Raw genomic sequence first — 22,171 nt, 5'->3', positions numbered from 1 at the left:
GCCATTTTTACTTTCTTCTCTTAGAATAGTGAAAGACATCGTGGAAATTGAATGACCATTGACACAAAATGTCGCTAGATCAAGACTACCATCAGTACGGCATACGGAGCCGGGATGTTCTTGATACTGAAGACGACGCTGCTCTAATATCAAGGTTAGTGTTCGATTGAGAGATGATGGTAAAAATGTTCGGTAACGGGCCGTACCATTTTGGATGGTTGTAGGCGCAGGCCTACAAGAGGCTAAGAGCCGCGATGGGGGTTGGACAACTCGACCGCGGGATAAGTCGTCCCTGGACAAGTCGTCCCTACCCCTGGACAGCTCGACCGGGTCGAGTTGTCCAGGGTCAGGTTTGCGATTGGACAACTCGACCCAACTTTATTTGTGCCAGATTTTTGCAGAGTGAAACACATTTTAGTCATTAAAATGGCATAGGTTAGTGGAATGATGTATGAAAAAATGTTTTATCGCATTTTTAAGGCAATTCCTATTTATTTTCTGATGTTGCGAAGCAATATTTCACGGTATCTTCCCTGCTCTGAGAATCTCGGTGACGGAGCTTTTTCTTGTGACGACAGCCTGTATGGTAAGGTGACATTTGTTGAGAAATTTCCATTAAATGCTTATAACCAGCAATAAAATATAGTATTTTACATAGTTATACGTGTTTTCTATCCTTAGTGAAATTTTCATGAGCAGAGGAATCATTTCAGTATGAAAAATGAAACAAATGTCTACAGTATGTCGATTCGTCTTCGTTCGTACTTGTTCGGTTTCCATATCGTGGGACGCGCGCTGCTAGCTAGCTGCTAGCTGAGAGGCTAGGCTGAGTGGTGTCGCTCGCTCGCTCCTGGCCACCAGACCCCCTCCCACCGATACCAGCCCAACTTGTGACGACATCCTGTTTGGTAAGGTGAAATTTGTTGAGAAATTTCCATAAGATGCTCATAACCAACAATAAAATATAGTATTTCATATAGGTGCATGTGTTTTCAATACTTGGTGACATTTTATGGGCAAAGGAATAATTTCAGTAAGAAAAATGAAACAAATGTATCTATGTCGAATCGTCTTCGTTCGGTAGGTGTCCACACCGCGGCACGCTGCTGAGAGTGGTTCACGCTACCACCGATACCAGCAGAACGGGATACCGGCCCGCGGGCCCCGCGGGCCGTAGGGCTGGCAGTCGTGGTGCTCGCTCGATGGGTGGAGCGAGCTGTGTCGCTGCGTAGCTACGAAGTCGACCGTGATCTTTTCTTCGACATTTGGACTAAATTCCAGTCAATGAAACTATTTCATACCTTTCTCTTAACTTTGAACGATGTTATACTGACTAAATGGTTTGAAAAGTGTCTGAAATTCACCGGCACTGTATTGATTCATAAGTATTAAGTCATCAACAACATGACGACCAGTCTTATCTTGCAATCCCAAATTCTCTGTACTACCACACTACCCACAAGCTAGTATGGAGAACCCGACTCCATATTGATACACTTATTGTTCTACTGTACTGTCAACAAATAATGGGGAAAAAAAATATAGTGACAAATAAAGGAAATAAAATTTCTCACTCTTTTTCTTTTACTTTTTTGTGGTTGGTTTGTTTATGTTTTTGCCAAAAAAAAGGAGAGTTGTTCTGCATGTCCTGCATGAAATTCATAAAAAAAAAGAAGAAAAAAAAAAAACGGGTGTAGGACCTACTGTAAAAGTGGATATTTTCGCGCGACTAATTTTTCGCGTTTGGCCGGGTCAGAAGAGTTTCGCCTGTTTTTAATTCCGCGGAATCCAGACATCATGCACAATAACATATGGCAAGCAAAAATATTTGCATGCTTTTATTTTCGCGCTAGTTTCTGGTTGCGCGAAATGCACGAAAATTTCAACACCACGAAAATTTCCACGTTTACAAATATTGTCTGAAAACTCTTTTCTTTTTCTTTTTTTCTATGCACTTCTCTCCCGGTCTTTGCCGAAGATATTTTGAAAAAAAGAAAATGCCTACCGGTAAATACTTACACTTGAACACTTGTAACTTATATTTACTGGTGATTTCTGACAGTGCTTCTCTGAAGTTGATGATATGATCTGAACTAACCCTTTTTAAGAAAAAAAAAAGGGGGATGAAAGGGGGGGGGGGGCATCCCAGGCCTGCGTAGAACATCATTCTAATACCCTGAACAGAGTTGTGTTAGAAAAACAGAAATGTATAATTCTTAATTTCATTTTGTTATGTATGCATCATACAGGTTACAATGTCTCTCTCTGTCAAACTCAAAGGTATTTTTTTTTCTTAAAATAGAATGATGGCCATAATAAAAAAAAAAAAAATCTGTATGGTGCGGTATATACTTAAACATCTGTCTTTGCCAAAGATATAACCTGCGAAAACTGTTTGACGTTACAGACACTTCACTACACATTAGTTAATACAGTGTAACATTATCCTAAATTCCTAAGGCCACGTTAAAGTCCATCAAACCATCCAGATCTCTCTAAACCTTAGTTTCATCACAGAAAACAATGTCTCACCTTTGTAGCAGCACGTACCCCGTTAGTTTGACAGTAAGTCACTGGCCGAGAGAGGGAGCCATTTCAATCGGTAGTATAGTCATGTTACTCTCTCCGGACGCTCCCTGATGGCAAAAAGAAACAAAAGAGCTCATTTTCGCTGACCAGTCCTTTGACCACGGTTACGTAAAAAGGTACACGTAGGCTTATCCCATAATACTTGCCACATAGCCCCTTTTTCCTAACATTAACCGTGGACAAAGCTCTTTATCTCACTCTGGCTCCTTAACCTCCAAAGGAGATGGACATACAGTAGACCATAGCTCTCCTGCGTCCAATACAAAAAGGAGATGCAATATTACTTTCCAGAGTCACGTCCTTTCCTTATTGAGACGGTTTTGATAAATTCTCTAAGTTCATACATGTCTATTTTACACCACATCGGTGAGGTGCTTGGTTCCAGCAACATTGATTTGAAATAGTTTTGGAACAATTATTACGGAAGAGGAGTTGCCTTCCTGTCACACTTGCGGATGCTGCATGAGGCTATTGCATCAGAGCTCGTCTCGCATCTCCTCTCATTGTCAACCCTGTCATCAATGACTGAGGATGAACTTCATCCATTTCCAGCTCACGACGAATTAGCGCAAATGTGAATCTCCAAGCTGGGATCGCATCATTGACAATCGCATTAGTGTCAGCGCTAAGTGATGTGAGTGCCAGGCGACGACCAGGCGGCGAACACCCGTTCCAAACAGTGTACACGTCAGCATCTCGACCCGGAGCTCATCGTGGCAGTGCGCACTGCAGTTCGCGATCGCGATCGAGATCCTCTTGGAGAGTGACGTGGCCATATTTCACCCTTGACGCGACCTGGGACTCTGCTCGGACTGTCACGGTGGTTCTATGAATAAAGGGAGAGTAAAATAGTCCTATTTGGACAAGTCAGCCATTTACGAAAGGGGAAGGGTATATTAAGGGAAACAAAAAGAATACTACCTTGGTCAAGTCAGCACATTGCTGCTACTAACTTTTGTTTTGTCTCGATTCCACACAAAGACATAACATGGAAAATAACTCCTGACCAATCACACCACTATCCCTTCTTACATAACTTATGTTACTTCTTGTCTGGAGTGAGAAATAAAGAGTTGTATAGCATCTACACTTCTGACCAATCATAAAGAAGGTCATTCTTACATAACTTATGTTATTCATTGTCTGAAAATCTATTCAAAGAAACACAAAAGAAAATTACTTTTAACCAATCATCTCTCTGTCTGGACCAGCAATGTATATCTCTATTTCCTGCTAGCCTCCTACCCTAAGGGTTAAGACCACCCGACCTTTGAGATGTTTGTCCCTGGACAGGGGATTTATCTTACATTAAGCTCCTGGGGACTGCCACCTGTTGTGGTCTGGAGATGGGGATGTACTATACAGTGCTATACATTTAAATGTGAAATGGACACTACTGTACGCATGGGGTATTTCCCACAAAATAATTGGGCTGACGTGACTATTGTGTGCATCTCACAATTATCATAATCACTATTGCTATTGACTGACTGTGCACAAATTGGAAAAGAATTTCACCGCTCTGTCGGTATGGCTTCCTGATTTTGAGGCCATCAAAAATGTGCTGTTACCATGACACCACACTTTCCTCTTTAAGAATGCATCTTGCACTTCAAATATCATCTTTTTTATGTGTCCTTTTTTCCTGTCATTTCAATAAAAAAAAATGAAGAATTAAGTCTTATTTGCTAGTAATTTACTGCATTTAAAGGGTTATGATTTGTTGTTGCCATGACAACACAGTTTCTACCACTGATTAAAATGTGTCTTTCTCTTTCTACCACTGATTAAAATGTGTCTTTCTCTTCTTCTGGCTAATGCAAACAGGACTCCACAGCTATGGGATGTTCAGTTGCAGGCGCAAGGTTAGCAGTGCATAAAAAAGGGACCCCCCCCCCCCCCCATGGATTCCTTGTGCATTTTTGTTGTTGTTGGTCTAATCAGCAATGGCCAACACAATTCTAATTATTGTCATAATTAGATATTTCTATATGGTAACATAGCATACAAAACTGTGTTAACCCCATTCATTTTATTCCAAGAAAGTGTTTCTATGGAGCTGACAGTAACAAACTGACAACCGATGATCATGGCATAAAAGGTGAATGCACCAAACTTTTTAGGTGACACTGATTAAATAGATGATGACTCGATCCCTTCACGCAGCAAATCGTCAGTGTAAACCATTAGGGTCAGGGTAAATAAACAAATGCATAACATGGACAGATTGATGCAAAAGGACTCGTACAATCAGAGACACTTCCTCTACTTTTTTTCAATGACTTTGATCTTTAGTTTTGTCATGGATTCCTTGTGCATTTTGTTGTTGTTGTTGGTGGTCTCATCAACAATGGTCAACACAATTCTATATCAGGGATCCCTGTATAATTTTGTCAGGTAACTGGACAAACAGGTTACAGTTGGACTTTTTTTGTGATAGGTAACATAATAAATTGTATTAACCTTCCCCACCACCACCACCACCACCACCACCTCATCTCTCTTTCCAGGCTCTCTCTCTTGTATCTCTATCTCCCCTTCAAATCCTCCACTTACAGATTAAAATAGTTTTTGAATACCAATTCTGTGAGTTATAACTATGTCATTTTGGATGTCAGGTAGTCAAATCACATTCATTTGCAATCTTTACACTATGGATACATGATTGAGGTTTTTTTTTTTTTACTGTAATGTTCTGATTGTTCGACCGTTTCCCTCCTTGTGTGTGTGTGTGAGTGTGTATGCAATATGAACTTTAATGAGGAAAAAGATAGTAAAGTCAATGAGCCTGGTATGTTTTACATTTTTATGGGGGGGGGGGGGGGGGGGGGGAGGGGGGCAACATGACTGTTTTATATTCTGATGATTGAAATGATCACATGATATTTCTTTGCTGCTAAAAGACATTATGTGGTACACACACACATGTGCATGCACAAATGAAAAAAAAAAAATACCGTGACATCATAACTTGACCAAAAATTTACCATCTATTTTCAGCCTTCTTAGTTAGTTTTTTAAGAATACTGATCGTCTTTTAATCAGATTGTGTTATGTTATCAATTGTATGTGAAAACAAACAACCATATATGCCCTATGGGTTAGAAATGTGAAATTGCTCATGTTATAAAAATGCTTGTGTGTTTGTCCTATAGGCATCATAAAATGAAATGTTTTCCTAGTTCTACAGCATACTCCTACGTACACACTTTGTTTTTTCAGTGTAGCAAAAAAAAAAAAAAAAAAGAGAGAGAAAAGAAAAACAACAACAACTGCTGTTCAAAAACTGCTTAAATCCAATTGCGGAGAGCCAGTGGAGTAAAATGGAGTCAAAAGGGGCCTGAGCTTTCAATCCTAGCAGAATCTCTGTCAGAGGCAAAACGACAAACAGGCAGGGAAAGCAATCATATAATAGGACTTCACCCATAAAGAACAGTCAGAGACTCGCTAGGGACACAGAACAAGGAAAACAAAAGGGGAGGGTAGGAAGTCACGGGCAAGGAGCCCAACAGGTATAGGGAGGGGGATTAGAGTGGGAGGTTGACAGACAAAAGGCTGAGGAGGGTCAGTGATGATCCAGATCTGAGGACCAAAGGGGGAAACCTTGAAGGAACAGGATGAATAAGGAGGCAAAATCAAACAAGATAAAGAACAACAGAGGATAAAGAAAGGAAAAGAGTGAAAAACATGGGGGGAGGGGGGGGGGGGCTGAGCAAGCAGTGAGCCTTAATAAGGTGTACCAAGAGGAGGCAACAAAATGAAAGTGAGTGTCAACCAACCAATGCAAGTTCTCAATCATATCAAATAACAATAATAATAATGATGATGATAATGATAATATTAATAATGAAAATTATAATAATAATAATAATAACAAAATAATAACAATAATAATAATAGGGACCTAATAATAAAAGTAATAATGATATTGATGAAAGAAATAAAAATGATAATTAAAAAAAATATGTATAAATATGAAAAAGGGAGGAAATACACAAAATCCCTGGGAGAGAAAATGCATTTTAGGTTGAAGCTGGCATAAATACGCATAGAACCACATTCAATTTCATTTCATGAATCCGGACTATCTGTGCAGATCAGACATCTCCCCTTTTGCTTTATATTCCACAATTTCTATCAAACTTTAGTGACCACTTCATTCTGAAAGGAGTTTGCCTGTGTTGCAACAATTTTTTCCAATCAGGTCGTACAAGACAACAGCAATGTATTAGTTGAAAATGTGACAAGCATTATTTGAGTTTGTGTCTTTATCAAGATAATGCCGTTTCTTGAAGGTGTGGTGAAGGCTAATGAATTCATGATAATGTAAAGCTACATAGTACATGTATGTTCTTTTAAAAAATTAATTATGAATGTATTTTAATCTGTATTCATAGTTTTTAGGCAAATATCTCAAACTTTGGTACACATGATGACTGTGATATGAAAAAGTCCATGACACATCTTTGCAGTGTCCTGAATTGGTTGCTATGGTAATGGCATAGCAAAAATAAAGGATGAAGCATGATTATTAAACCTTATCACAGGATACCAGTAATTTTCATGAATTTTGCCACTATTGTTGGCCTCGATAAGAGAATGCAAGACACTAGGTTTCCTTGACATGGTCATGGCCTGTTGTATTATAACTCAGAGAAAACCTCCCAGAGAGAAGGAAACTGGATGGAGACAGGTGTACCTGTATAAAAGGTAATCACCTTCATACAGTAATACCACATTTTGAGGTTTCATTTTGAGCAGAAATACTACCTGAAGCAAGAGGAATCATTCTGAAGGTTACAGCTCGTTATTCGAAAGGTTCGTTATTCCGAAGGCTCTTTAGTCCTAAGATTCGTTATTCTGAAGGTTCTTCATTCCAAATTTCATTTTCGGATTAACAAATCTCGGGAATAACGAACCTTCGGAATAATGCCACAAATGTTAAGACTAACGAACCCAAGATGTCTTGCCACTGTAACAACATTTTTGTACAAATCATTAAAAATTGTAGAATTCTCAAACTACTACACTGTAGTATGCTGGTTTTCAAGAGATTCAAGCAAAAATTGACTCAATATAAAGTTGTGCAAGATATATTAGTATACAAATGCATTCGAAGGTGTTTGCCATGACAATTGTAAGCCCTACATGATGGCCCAGGAAATTACAAAAAGACTTACAGATCACACTTCTCCAGTTTTTAAGTGATGACATAAGTTTAATAGCACACATTGGTCATGTTAGGCTCAATGTAAAGCTGTGTATACCCTTAGGCTGCGTTAACATAGAAGAATTCAGTATTCGTTATTCCCTATGCGTCGTCAAGTCGACCCAGTACACCATCATCCGCACCATCCGAATGTCTTCCTCCTACACAACCATCCCAGCAATCTTATTAAAGGACAAGTTCACCTTCATAGACATGTGGGTTGAGAGAATGCAGCAATATTAGTAGAACACATCAATGAGAGTTTGAGGAAAATCGGACAATCCGTTCAAAAGTTATGAATTTTTGAAGTTTATGCTCAGTCACGGCTGGATGAGAAGACTACTATAGCTTGTGATGTCATATGAGTACAACTATATAAAGAAAGTATAAAGAAAATTCAAGATATTCTCACTTTTCTCACATAATAAAAGAACACTCGACTTCTCTCTTTCAGAAGTCAGGGGGAATAATATTACCCCTAACATAAGTCAGTAACAAGTCAAGAAAATGTGCACTTTATTTAAAAAGTCAAGTTTTGTGAAATTCTCTTTTTATTTTCCTTATATCGTTGTACGCATGTGACATCATACACTGTAGTAGTCTTCTCATCCAGCAGTGATTGCACAGATATTTTAAAAATTCATAACTTTTGAACGGATTGTCGGATTTTCCCCAAACTTTCACTGATGTGTTCTACTAACATTGTTGCCTTCACTTAATCCACATGTATATGAAGGTGAACTTGTCCTTTAACAATTTCTAAACTGCATCAGAATGTCAGTCTATATGATCATTTTTGCTAAAGGGCAAATTGAGACCAAAGTTGTTACCATTTCAAAATCGAAAGACGGTATACACTGCTCAAAAATCGAACAAGCGCGATTCCCACTATGCTTTACTATTCTGTGCTATTCGGCATATTCAAATAGTGCCCTCTTACCCGTGTTAGAAAATCATATCGTTCGATTCAAGCTATTCACGTGCCCTCGAAAACGCGTACCGTACTATACCCGAATAGTATACTTCTATGTGAACGCAGCCTTATAGGCCAAATTGCATTGGGGGGGGGGGGGGGGGGGGGCTTTATGCACTGCTAGCCACCTTGCACCTGCAACCAAATATCCCAGCTGTGGAGTCCTGTTTACATTATAACATTTTAATCAGCACTGGGGAGAAAGTGTGTTGCCATGGCAATAGCAAATTATAACCCTTTAAGTGCGGTAATGGACTAACAAATTAGACTTAATTTGCCTTTTTTTTCAATTAGAAATTACCAGATATATGGAACACATAAAAAAATTGATATTCAAAGTGCAAGATACATTTTTAAAGAGTAAAGTGTGGTGTCATGGTAACAGCACATTTCTGATGGCCTCAAAATGAGGAATGCCATGCAGGGTCATGAAATTCTTTTCCAATTTGTGCACATTCAATCTGTAGATATAGTAAGTGTTATGATATTTTTTTGAGGTCAAATAGGCACCAGTACTTCAAGAGGGGGTATAAATCATTTTGACAATGACATTTCTGGTTTTCGTTTATACTCCTGTCTTTAAAGGGCTATTCAGCAAAATTTGAGGTTGTTCTATCTAGATACCAGATAAGTAGATTGATGAGCTCACATCAAACTGGGACATATAAAATAAGACAAGGTGGAATTTAAAATGCACCTTTGTTTATGCCCTGATAAATGAAATGTGATGAAAATTAGTCATGTCCAGACCAAAAATATGTTGTGAAGAAAGGTGTGACATTGTTTTCTGTGATGAAACTAAGGTTTAGAGAGATCTGGATGGTTTGATGGACTTTAACGTGGCCTTAGGAATTTAGGATAATGTTACACCGTAACCGATGTGTAGTGAACTGTCTGTAACGTCAAACAGTTTTCGCAGTTTATATCTTTGACAAAGACAGAATTTTAAGTACCGTACCATACAGAATTTTTTTTTTATTATGACCATAATTCTATTTTAAGAAAAAAAAAGTACCTGTGAGTTTGACAGAGAGAGACAATGTAACCTGTATCATGCATGCGTAACAAAATCAAATTAAGATATACATTTCTGTTTTTCTGACACAACTCTGCCCAGGGCATTAGAATGATGTTCTATGCAGGCCTGGGATGCCCCCCCCCCCCCCCCCCCCCCCCACCCATCCCCCTTTTTTTTTCTTAAAAAGGATCAGTTCAGATCATATCATCAACTTCAGAAAAGTACTGTCAGAAATCACCGGCAAATATAAGTTACAAGTGTTCAAGTGTAAGTTACAAGAATTTTTTTTTTCTTCAAAATAGTATCTTTGGCAAAGACCGAGAGAGAAGTGCGTAGAAGAAAAAAAAAATAGAGGATTACATATTTGAAGTTTTCAGACAAGCTAAGACAGCCAGTACTTCATGTACTCCCTGTTCTTTTCTTTTTCTTTTCTTTTTTTAATGAATGCAAGACATGCAGGGCAATCCTTTTTTTTTTTTTTTTTTTGGCAAAAACAGAAATAAACAAACCAACCACAAAAAAGTACAAGAAAAAGAGTGAGAAATCTTATTTCCTTTTTTGTCACTATCTTTTTCCCCCATTATTTGTTGACAGTACAGTAGTACAGTACTGGTCCCCACAGTACTGTATCAATACGGAGTCAGGTTCTCCATACCTTGTGGGTAGTGTGGTAGTACAGAGAATTTGGGCTTGCAAGACAAAGACTGTAGCCTGGTCGTCATGTTGTTGATGGCTTACTTATGAATCAATACAGTGACGGTAAAATTTCAGACACTTTTCAAACCATTTAGTCAGTATAACATCGTTCAAAGTTAAGAGAAAGGTATGAAATAGTTTCATTGACTGGAATTTAGTCCAAATGTCGAAGAAAAGATCACGGTCGACTTCGTAGCTACGCAGCGACACAGCTCGCTCCACCCATCGAGCGAGCACCACGACTGCCAGCCCTACGGCCCGCGGGGCCCGCGGGCCGGTATCCCGTTCTGCTGGTATCGGTGGTAGCGTGAGCCACTCTCAGCAGCGTGCCGCGGTGTGGACACCTACCGAACGAAGACGATTCGACATAGATATATTTGTTTCATTTTTCTTACTGAAATTATTCCTTTGCCCATAAAATGTCACCAAGGATTGAAAACACGTGCACCTATATGAAATACTATATTTTATTGTTGGTTATGAGCATCTTATGGAAATTTCTCAACAAATTTCACCTTACCAAACAGGATGTCGTCACAAGTTGGGCTGGTATCGGTGGGAGGGGGTCTGGTGGCCAGGGAGCGAGCGAGCGACACGCTCAGCCTAGCCTCTCAGCTAGCAGCTAGCTAGCAGCGCGCGTCCCACGATATGGAAACCGAACAAGTACGAACGAAGACGAATCGACATACTGTAGACATTTGTTTCATTTTTCATACTGAAATGATTCCTCTGCTCATGAAAATGTCACTAAGGATAGAAAACACGTATAACTATGTAAAATACTATATTTTATTGCTGGTTATAAGCATTTAATGGAAATTTCTCAACAAATGTCACCTTACCATACAGGCTGTCGTCACAAGAAAAAGCTCCGTCACCGAGATTCTCAGAGCAGGGAAGATACCGTGAAATATTGCTTCGCAGCATCAGAAAATAAATAGGAATTGCCTTAAAAATGCGATAAAACATTTTTTCATACATCATTCCACTAACCCATGCCATTTTAATGACTAAAATGTGTTTCATTCTGCAAAAATCTGGCACAAATAAAGTTGGGTCGAGTTGTCCAATCGCAAACCTGACCCTGGACAACTCGACCCGGTCGAGCTGTCCAGGGGTAGGGACGACTTGTCCAGGGACGACTTATCCCGCGGTCGAGTTGTCCAGGAACCGCCGCGATATGATGCCGCCTTGCTTCCCACTCGTGACTCATGGCGCGATGGCGTCTGGATTTATTATTTAGCCTGGTCGGGCTAATTTATCTGTGTGTAACTAACAGTATCACGTTAGACTTAACACATGTGTGCAAGATTGTGTCTTTCTGTAGACCTATTGTAGTATTAGTAAATAATAATAATAGGCCCTAGGCCTAGAGAAAACTTTGTTTGGGGCAAATATTCTTCATTGCCATTGGCGTCCATGGAGTGTCGCTCCACTGTGCTGTGCTGTGGGAGCGCCCCCACAGTGCAGTGGGGGCCATGAACATGAGGACAGATTTGCATAGGCCCTAACGTTACACTGATGAGAGAGAGAGAGAGAGAGAAAAAAAACATACATTGATCCTAATTTCATAAATTCAGGCACTTCTGTCCCTGTGTTCACATTCACGAGTCCCTGCGACGCAGGGAAAGTCCCATGGCCACGCCACGTAGAAGATATGCACATTGCCACAGGCAAGCCGCGCATGCGCGATTCTTCTTCTTCTGATTAAGTCTGCCTCCTTCAATAGACTGAAGATTCTTGCAGACTGGTGCTATTTACATTATAATACAATTTATTTACAGATATTTACAAGCACATAGAAAATTTGACGAAAATACTAGCCACTGTGATCAACCGCTAGACGGTTTCGAAATGATCCCACAGATGGCGCTGAAACAATTTCTGACGACAGGGAATTCCAGTTCCTTACAGTTCTTGGGAAGAACGAATGGCGATGCGATTCAGTTCTCGAATATGGTACCTGATAGGAGTGTGGTTGTGAGGCTCTCGTTAACTGAGTAGCCTGTTTGATGATATAGTCCTGTGCTGAAAAAGGAGTGAGATTATTGTGTATTTTGTACATCATAATTAGCCTGTCATTTTCTCTGCGCTGTTCCAGAGTGGTCCAATTAAGTTCTTGTAGCATTTTGGTGACACTCGAGGTGATTCGCTACTGCCCTCGCTCGCATTAGCATGACGTCATTTTTCATTCATGAATCGGGAGCTACACCGAAGCTGCATCATCATTGGCTCTTTATCCCCGTCATTTACATATTTTCCCACAACGTTATAGCATGTGTGCGACAATTTCCAGTGCGATTGGCCGGACAGTTTGATACCAAACTCGGCATTTTTACATCAAGTCTTTGATTTTTGGCAAAATATTTTCCTCCTTCGATGTAACCATGTATTCAGCGAAGCTATCGTTGTGTTTGAAATTTGATAAGTCATATTTTTACATGATTTTAAGGTATGAATTTGTGAAGTAGTTTGATGTGTTCGTTGGTGTGTGTGTATCAATAGATGTGATTTGTATGGTAGCGACATGTACGGGTGTGGAGCGACACACATAAGAAGCTCAACACCACGATGCAAATTAGTCGCCATATTGTGTGGTTTGTTTATCGTTGTGTACTGATGGGTGCTCTTTAGTTGAGCTCGCCGCCATGGCCGCTACATAACACGATGGCAAGCATGCATGGTGATTGCAGTGCATTGTGTACACCACGCCGATCCACGGAGTAGTGAATCTTGCACACCACGCAGTGCGATGAAGCGGACGGCTGGGCGATCAACCAATCAGTGGCCCGGCTATCTTTCTAGTGCCGTCTATGGGGAATTGTCTGCGTGCACGCTACGGGACTTTCTCCTCAAAATACGAAAATCAGATGTACACCAAGCCATGAAATGAGATCAATTATCCGTAGATTGATACGTAATATAGACATGAACAGTGTTGAAATCAGTCAATTTTTTCGTTTTCTTGTAAAAATCTTGCGTTTAATATTTTTTTGCGTTCACAATTTTCCCTTTGTAGTAGCGAGCGCCCTAGCCGCCTCAATTCGCCGATCGTAAGTACAGAGCGCTGAGCCAGCGCGCGGCGTCCGCGGGCAGTCGTAAATCACACAACACCCATAGCGACTCCCGCGGGAGCAACCGCAAAGCTCCTCACGATCACGGGCTCTGATCGGGCAACCAATTTTACTGAAACAGGCATTGCAAGGTCCATTGCATGTACTGTTCTTGCCACATACGCTAACATGCGCTCGATAAATTTTCCTTTCAAAAAATCAGAAGACATTTCAATTTTGAAAAAGGGAAGTTTCGATACTGCCATATTTTGTGCAATGTGGATTAAGTACCTGGTACAAAATACACCAAAGGTCACGACGAATAAGTGCGAAATTTCGACTTAGCATGCCGAACAGATCGTCCTTTGATAACAGTAACATTGCAAGTACATACGCATAGCATATTATGCACATAGATAAAAACACAAACACATGAACAGAAAGGTTACCAGCAGTTTGTTTTAAGCACTATTCATTTCAAAAATATCTTTCAAAATATTACACAGTTTTTTATATGATTTCACTATCTTCACCAATACGAATTCATTATCAGTACCTTTGGGTGTTTCAAAAATATTTATTGCTGGGGATGGCGCGAATCCTGAGAAAAGTATTAGAAGTCTAAGGTTCCATGATGGAATCTGACGTGATATTGATCTCCAAGAGATATCTTGTGAAGATAGTGACAACAACAACAACAACAACAATAATGATGATAATAATGATAATAATAATAATAACTAGAGATTGTAATTTGTCATCACTGACAAATTAAGGTGATCCGATTTTTTTTTAATCAATGATTCGAGGTCTGATCGCAATAGGCAACACCATACAGGTTTCATCTGTGTTTAGAGACATTGGTTGTGTGATGTTTGGATTCTCATTTAGAAAAGGGAGTCAAATCTGTCATCTTTGGTTCCAAATTCTGTATACACTAGATAACGAAGATACAGCAACAAATATATAATTTAGGCATGACCATACAGGTTCATCTGTGTTTAGGGACATTCGCCGTGTGATATTCGGAATCTCATTTAGAAAAGCGAGTCAGATCTGCCATCTTTGGTACCATATTCCGTATAACACGTCGTAATAAAGAGACAGAATGAAGTATATTTGACCACTGACCTCACTTTGCACAGCCAGGATGGCATCTAAGCAAAATGTGGTTATTTTGTAAAATGATTCTTGTAACATGGTCTTTGCGTGTGCAAAATATGGAAGAGACAGGACATGTATTCACTAAGATACAGAATGAAACATTTATGACCTTTGACCCTAATTTACATACCCAAGATGGTGTCTGATCAAGAAGTTGTTATTTTATGAAATAATGTACGTGACATGAACTAAACATGTGCAAAATTTGAGGGTGATAGATGCTGTTTTTCTTGAGTTATTGCAAAGAAAGTTGCAGAAAGAAAAGAAACATCTCAATACATTGAAGATAAGCTTTAAGTTCAACCACGTTTTTTAACGTGATCCCGACATCGTATGAAAAAAACGAAGGGTAAAATACAATAGCCCAAAGTCTCAGCTACAACATATTAAGATCTGGGAGAAATTCACCGAAGCATAAGTGAGCTATTGCTCGAAAAAGATTGTCATAGCTTCATTCGCAGAAAAACTGCACTCCCATAGAGATAACACGTCATAATGAAGATACAGAAAGAATATATGACCTTTAACCCCACTTTGCACAGACATGATGGCATCTGAGCAAAAAGTGGTTATTTTGTGAAACGATTCTTGTAACATGGTCTTTGTGTGTGCAAAATATGGGAGAGATAGGACATGTATTCACCAAGATACAGGATAAAACATTTATGACCTTTGACCCTAATTTACATACCCAAGATGGTGTCCGATCAAGTAATTGTTATTTTATGAAATAATGTACGTGACATGAACAAAACATGTGCAAAATATGGGATTAATAGCCATTGTTGTTGTTCATCTATTGCACAGAAAGTAGTAGAAAGAAAGAAAAATAAAGAAAAAATTATGTTATTTTTATAGAAATTTGAAGGAGAAGCATGAAAAAATCAGAAAAAGATAAAGTTAGGAAAGGAGATTAAGACTAACTAAAGAAAAAAAAGGAAAAAAAGTGTTCAAAAAAAAAAAACAAACTGGCAGGGGTGAGCATCGAACCAGGGACCTTAGGATTACGAGTCGGATGCGCTATGCAATGACCTATTTCATGCTCCATAGGCCCTGTGTATTAAGCAAAATGACGCTGCATCGAAGCCACATGCAATTTTTCAACCAAGTTTTTCGATGTGATACCAACGTTGTATGAAAAAATGGAGGGCACACTCACGATAGCCCAAAGTCTCAGCTACAACATACTAAAATCTGGGAGAAATTCACCGAAGCATAAGTGAGCTAGTGCTCAAAAAAGAGAGTCATGTCAATTTTCACTGCCAGAAAAACTGCACTCCCATAGAGATAACACGTAAACTGGTGAAATTTTACAAGGATACTTTCAATCCATTTTTACGAGGTGATGACGTTATCCAATCAAAATGTTATCACATCGATGAAAGAACATTTCATAAGCTACAACATACTGAAATCTGGGTGAAAATTGGCGAAATTTAAGTGAGATACGCTCGAGTGAATTTGAAATTTGATGACGTCATTTGGAAAATTTACTTTGTTTACTTTATTAAGAAATTTGATATCTTTTAATCATTTTTTTCAGTATCGCCAACCCATGAAATGACATGTACAACTCATCAGCTTTTAGAATATGTCAAGAAAAGGGGGGGTCATCGTCCATCCTGACGAGTAAAATCCGATTTAAAATTGGCGGTTTTTTGGCATAGTTGCACAGTGTATCCCCATTGACGCACGCGCGGAATTTTGAATTTGATGGGCCCGTATGATGTCATATTGAGTCGGATCGACTTGAAACTTGATAGAAATATTCCTTGACATTGTGGACATCCAATCCGTGTGAAAAAACTGAAAATTTCTATTGCATATGAGCTGTGCGTGCGTATATGCGCGCGCGCGTACGCATCCGTCCGATTTTTTCAATTTTTCAAAAAATGCTCTAAATGGTCTGAAACGTGTGTAAAAAAAATTTGAGCTCGATTTGAGCATACAAATATTTCAACGCGCGCGTACGCGCACGTACCAAGAGAAAATGTGAATTTTGAGAATATGAGTAGAATGCGCATAACTTGAAATAAATGTGACGTGAATTTCATTGAAAAACTTCATTCCATTAATGAGATATGATTGAGAATGTGTTTTCATATAATGACGTCATAGTGACGTCACGGTCGACTGATCACTTTGATTTTAGTTCGATTGCCGTCTTTGGGACACGATACATACATGGTATAAGTTTGAACTTGATAGGCATAGTACTTTCTGAGCTAACCTCTGCACAACTTTTGGGGAGAAATAAAGAAAGAAGAAGAAGAAGAAGAAGAAGAAGAAGAAAGAATCCGTACAGATACAATAGGTGATCCGAGAGGATACTCGGATCACCTAATAATAATATGGCATTGCAAGGGCTTAACTTCATTTAGAAGCGTCAGGTTCCCCATAAACCATGACATTTGGGTTCCTCTTACGCACGCCAGATATCTTCTTATTTTTTAAACAAAATTTCAAATACCTGGTAAAAACACTCAATCTGAGGGAGCTTTGCGAATCCCCTACCGCACCAACTATACGTCAAAACCGGTAAGAAGGCATAATGATCAAGCTTCTGTTGTAGCCTTATTTTATCTCTGGCTCTCTTTACCTGCGCATGCCATTGTCCTATTTGTGTGCACGCCAGAGAATGAGCGCTTGTTAAAACGCGCAGAGTTAAGCAAGGCGTATTTACCCAAGGGAGCAATCTTATTGGTTGAAATGTCTTAGATGCTACTTCTAACAATATTTCCTATTGGATATGATTATTGCGATGGGCGTAGTTATCATGACTTACAGCACCGTTAAACAGTTTTCAGAATACCGATATACAACTGTTTTAGCAGAGATAAAACGGTGTTCAGAATACCATTCCTGGTTTCAAGTGGCAGAGCTTGCCCCACAACTCGGGGACAGATGAGATAGCAGTGTCGACGGTCAGTAGTTTACAAAAAAGATAAGATATCCAATGACTTTCCCCGCAACGACGGGTCCAAATCCAATGTGAACGCAGGGTAAAGGTACCCTGTATAACAAGCAAAAGGCTGGCATGTAAAGGCGCGAGTAGAAATTATTTCTATAATGTACAAGAGCGCGCACCCTAGCACTAGGTACAGTACATCAAATGTATGTATATGCAGTTCTAGAAGGAGTAATTATCAAATGTTGCACACCTGTCGCTGTGTGTGTTTGTCGCGATGACATCTGTCTGGTTGGGCTATTCGTTGAGTAAATAATGCATCATGCAATGCATGAGCCTCCAAAATCTGACAGAAGTTACATTTTAGCACTTTTGCAAGTGTTGGAATAACTCAATTACCTGATGAAATCTAAATGCTGCTCTGGACACAAGTGATTGGCACAGTACAAAAACACTCAGCACATACATGCAGTGAGGGTTGATTGTTTGATTTTACTGAAGGTAGTGATCACAGGGGCTTTTTCTATGGTGTCTTTGAGAAGCTGAATATCTTTGTCCTTTTCCCTCTGCCAAACCTTGCAGTAGTAATTTGTATACACAGTGGTTGAGCTTGTGTGTGTGCATCCCCTGGTCCTATATATTTCTCTATCTCTTTTTATATCTTGTTTCCTTTTTCTTTCATTTATAAGTGTTGTATTTTCCCTCTCCTTCCTATTCATCTTTCTTTTTTCTTTTTTTTTGGTTTCCTCTTGTGTAACTTTTATTGATTTCCTATTCAGTTCCTCTTCATTTTTTTTTTCTGTTTCCTTATGTATCTCTTTCTTGATTTCCATGTCAACATGTATATTTTTCTTTTTTCCTGATATACAGTAAAATGATAGAGTGAATAATAATCAAATATTAGCTTTTGCACTCTTGACTGTAACTGTACTAATGTGTTGTGATCATTTATGTTGGCAGAGCAAGAGATGTGATTAGCAGGGCTACAGGCCAGTATCCTCAGGTACAAGGGTCATGGGATCGCCAGCGCCTTCTTACATCAGGATGGGAGTCAAGTGCTTATTCATCTTCGCTGGGAGATACTGATGATAGAGTGCGATCACGTAGCAGAAGTGATGGTGAGTGCTGTATTGGAAGTCGTTTAAAGGGCCTCTGAAATCCAAATGCATGTTGATTTTGTGTTGATTTATGATACCCTCAACATCACTTTTGCAGTGAAACGAATATCTAGAAACATTCCATATATTTTTAATGATTATTTTCTTCTGTTTTTCTTCAGATTACTTGGCAACGCCAAGTGATATTTATGTGACTAACAAAAGACATGGCGAGTGAACATGCAAGTTATGCTGAGTTGAGGGACGGTGTATTCCAATGTCTTTTGTTAAACATTTCAGTACTTTAGCAATGATTGACAGATGAGGTCATCTGAGGAATATTGGTTTGGAAGGATTTTTTGTGGGCATTCCCAAGTAATCTGAAGAAAAATAGAAGAAAAAATTGTTCAAATGGAATGTATCTAGATATTCGTTTCACTGCAAAAGTGATGTTGAGGATATCATAAATCAACACAAATCAACCTGCATTTGGATTTCAGGGGCCCTTTAAAGTTTAGAAATCAGCTTACTCATAAATGTGAGTTCACTCTTTTTCAAAAGAATATTAAATATTTTGGGATGTGAGTGCAGAGTGTTTGGTAATCTATCACAGGTCTATAGTGTTTGATGCAAAGAATTAAATTCTGTTTAAAAAAAGACTGAGTCAGTGGCATCTAAATTATTGTATGTCATTGCATTCAATAGGACTATTGAAAAATGTTTGTTAAAGAATAAAACTTTCATATTATAAACGTACAAGTGGGTTCCTCCTGTAGAGCTGATGTCACATCCTGATGTGACAAGACAAATGCTAACAGTTTGATGCAATATGCCATGAAAGAATAACCAAATGTTGTATTGCTTTAGGTTTGCACAAAGTCACATTTGTAAGCCTTGTTTGTACTACGCTATGTGTTCAGAGCTTGTTTAATCCATTGCTTAGTCCCATACATGCATGTGTTTATGTATTTTGATTATGGTGATTCACTAGGTTGGAAAGATTAGGACTTTGTTGTGGTGGTGTATAGGCTGCACCCTCAAATTTATTGCTCGAGGTTTCTCCTGAAAATAAGGCAAACCTTCATTGCTGGTGAATACTGTGTATGACGAGTATATATTAAAGTCAAATGCAAATATTTATTGTGTTAAAGATGCTGCTTGATTGATTATTGAATGTAAGAAGAGAAAATTATACCTGTCACAATTTTTTTTATTCTTATCCAGCTCGAGATTATGATGACCGTGACTATCACCATGAAGAAAAGAAAAGTCGCACAAGAAATAGACGAAGAGAGCGGAGAAGGGATGAAGTGAGTTTTTTCCTTTGCCAATTTTATGTCCGTGATATACGTGCTTGACAGATAGCATTTAAGGTGAAAACCTTGATTCAGAATGTTTACCCAGAGTTTTATCATGAGATGACTTTAGTCATCAGTGATGTCCGTTGCAATTTTACTTCCGATAGCCCCTGACTCTTGGCCACAGAGCGTCCTATACTGAAATAAAAATATCCAAAACAAAACTTCATTTGAGACTGCAATTTTTATTTTTTTTGCAAACAAGTCTTGAAATAAATTCATACAGCGTCTGTGTCTTACAATTTTGTTGAGATGAATGAAGGCTTTTCTTTTACATCTGTATATGAATTTTTGTGTACTAGGTCCTAAGTAAAGTATAAACATTGTTTTGCCTTTTGATTGAATTACTAATGTTTTTTTTTTTTTTGGGGGGGGGGGTGGAAGTGGGAATGACGTATATAAAATAAATGTAATTGGTATCATCCCAAAATGTTTGTATATATCTTGGTATTTTCCCCTTATCTTTCAGAGGAGAGCTCAGTCAGAAAAGCCTTGCAGAACAATTCTTATCAAGCATCTTCCTGTAGAAGTAGATGAAGCACATGTAAGTTTGACTGCAAATGCACATTTTTGTTGTTGTTGTTTTTTTATTGTACAAGTACATGATTACAGGGATTGACACATTTGTTTGGGAAGTGGAATTTGGAAGTGACCCAGCAAAGATTTTTTACTCCCAGAATGTGAGCATCTAGGAGAACTAGAATCTAGAAAATCTAGAATCTAGAAATCTAAAAAAAACAAGGAAAACTATGCCATGTTTAAATGGCAAAGGTATTTGCTGGGAATAACATACACAAGGAAAATGTGAAAATGCACAAGCTGAAAATGTTCCAACATTCAATGCATAATGCTTACAGGTACAGTCAAATTTCTTGCCTCCATGTTTCAAGAAATATGTGTGTGTTCTAAATCTGTAGCCTGATGTGCTGACAATTTTAAAATGTTTTAACATACATGTTGTACAGGCATATCCACACATAAAGATTGAAGATATCTCATTCCTTTAAAAGTGAGACAAAATATGAATAAAATGTCCCTAATTTCTACTGTGTTAGACATGGGTGTCACTATGACATATTTGTGTGAGATAAGAATTATCTAAATTTATTCTATTCCAGTACCCAGTGTCCGAAGTGGGTACTTATATTCTTGTATATATTGCTGCAAATGTTTTTGCCAATTGTTATATTCTGTTATGTTTCAACAGTTACGGGGAATTTTGCAGCTATTTGGATCACCAATCCAGGATGTGCGGCTAGTCAAACACAAAGACTCAGGTGAGATTGTGTAGGAGACGGATACTCCTCAAGAGTGGTGGGGCAGAATTTGGGACTGCTTGTATTTATGGACAGAGCATTGATTTATTTGGATTGGCATGCAAAATCACTTCCAATACCTCATCGTAGTTGTATTCACAGGAATGCAAGCCAGAGAAATTGATCATTTGTCACAAGAGAAACGAAAACATTGATGGAGAAACCTTTCTTCATTATACCTGTACCTTTCTTAGTCTTGCTTTCAACAAACCCATTTATTCCTCTTTGTCATTATGATGAAAGCTTTATTCCAGCAGGTTGAAAGGTCGTCTTGCAGCTGCACAGGTAGGTACATTTTGAGCATGCAGGTACAGATGTGTTCATTGTCAAATAATTTGCCACCAAGGCATCGACCAAAATATAGGCATCAGTTTATATTCCTGTTTTGTTCATAATTTGTCTGTATGGGAGCCTTTATGGATATCCAAAGGTAGATCACCGGCTTTGTAATCTGGGTGTGATGTTTGATATTTTGATGTAAATGGGTTTGTCTGTTTCAGACATTAATTTTACAGTTGTATCAGACACCAAATTATTGTGTCATGATATGTATTTAATTTTGGCATTGAAGCACCAAGTATTTGCCTAGTGATCTGCTTGAATAAGACAACTACTTTGATTGTAGTCCGTGAACTCAAAAAGAAAAAAAAAATCCAACTATGTTGCCTCAGTATGTATATTTGATAGGAAAAAGTAGAGTTTCTATAACCAAGGCCTTAAGGATCTTATATTTGCCCCATTTTGTAGAACTCTTTCAAAAAATTTTAAAATTTGTGCATTGTAGAATATA

At 38.6% G+C, this 22,171-nt stretch overlaps 1 protein-coding gene across 1 annotated transcript in view; it reads left to right on the top strand.

Annotated features, from left to right (window-relative positions):
- LOC139741742 (RNA-binding protein 5-like) overlaps nt 1-22,171 on the top strand; it is a 42,079-nt gene continuing 19,908 nt past the window's right edge. Inside the window, 5 exon segments of the mRNA XM_071652327.1 lie at nt 1-154; nt 18,571-18,728; nt 19,932-20,017; nt 20,535-20,609; nt 21,273-21,342. Of these exon segments, the coding sequence (XP_071508428.1) occupies nt 69-154; nt 18,571-18,728; nt 19,932-20,017; nt 20,535-20,609; nt 21,273-21,342 (475 nt within the window). The 5' untranslated portion in view covers nt 1-68.

This window comes from Diadema antillarum, unplaced genomic scaffold, assembly GCF_040938485.1.
Source record: "Diadema antillarum isolate AM-2024a unplaced genomic scaffold, OU_Dant_1.0 seq00000950_RagTag, whole genome shotgun sequence".
In the NCBI taxonomy this organism is placed as follows: domain Eukaryota; kingdom Metazoa; phylum Echinodermata; class Echinoidea; order Diadematoida; family Diadematidae; genus Diadema; species Diadema antillarum.
This window is presented reverse-complemented; position numbering and strand designations above follow the sequence as displayed.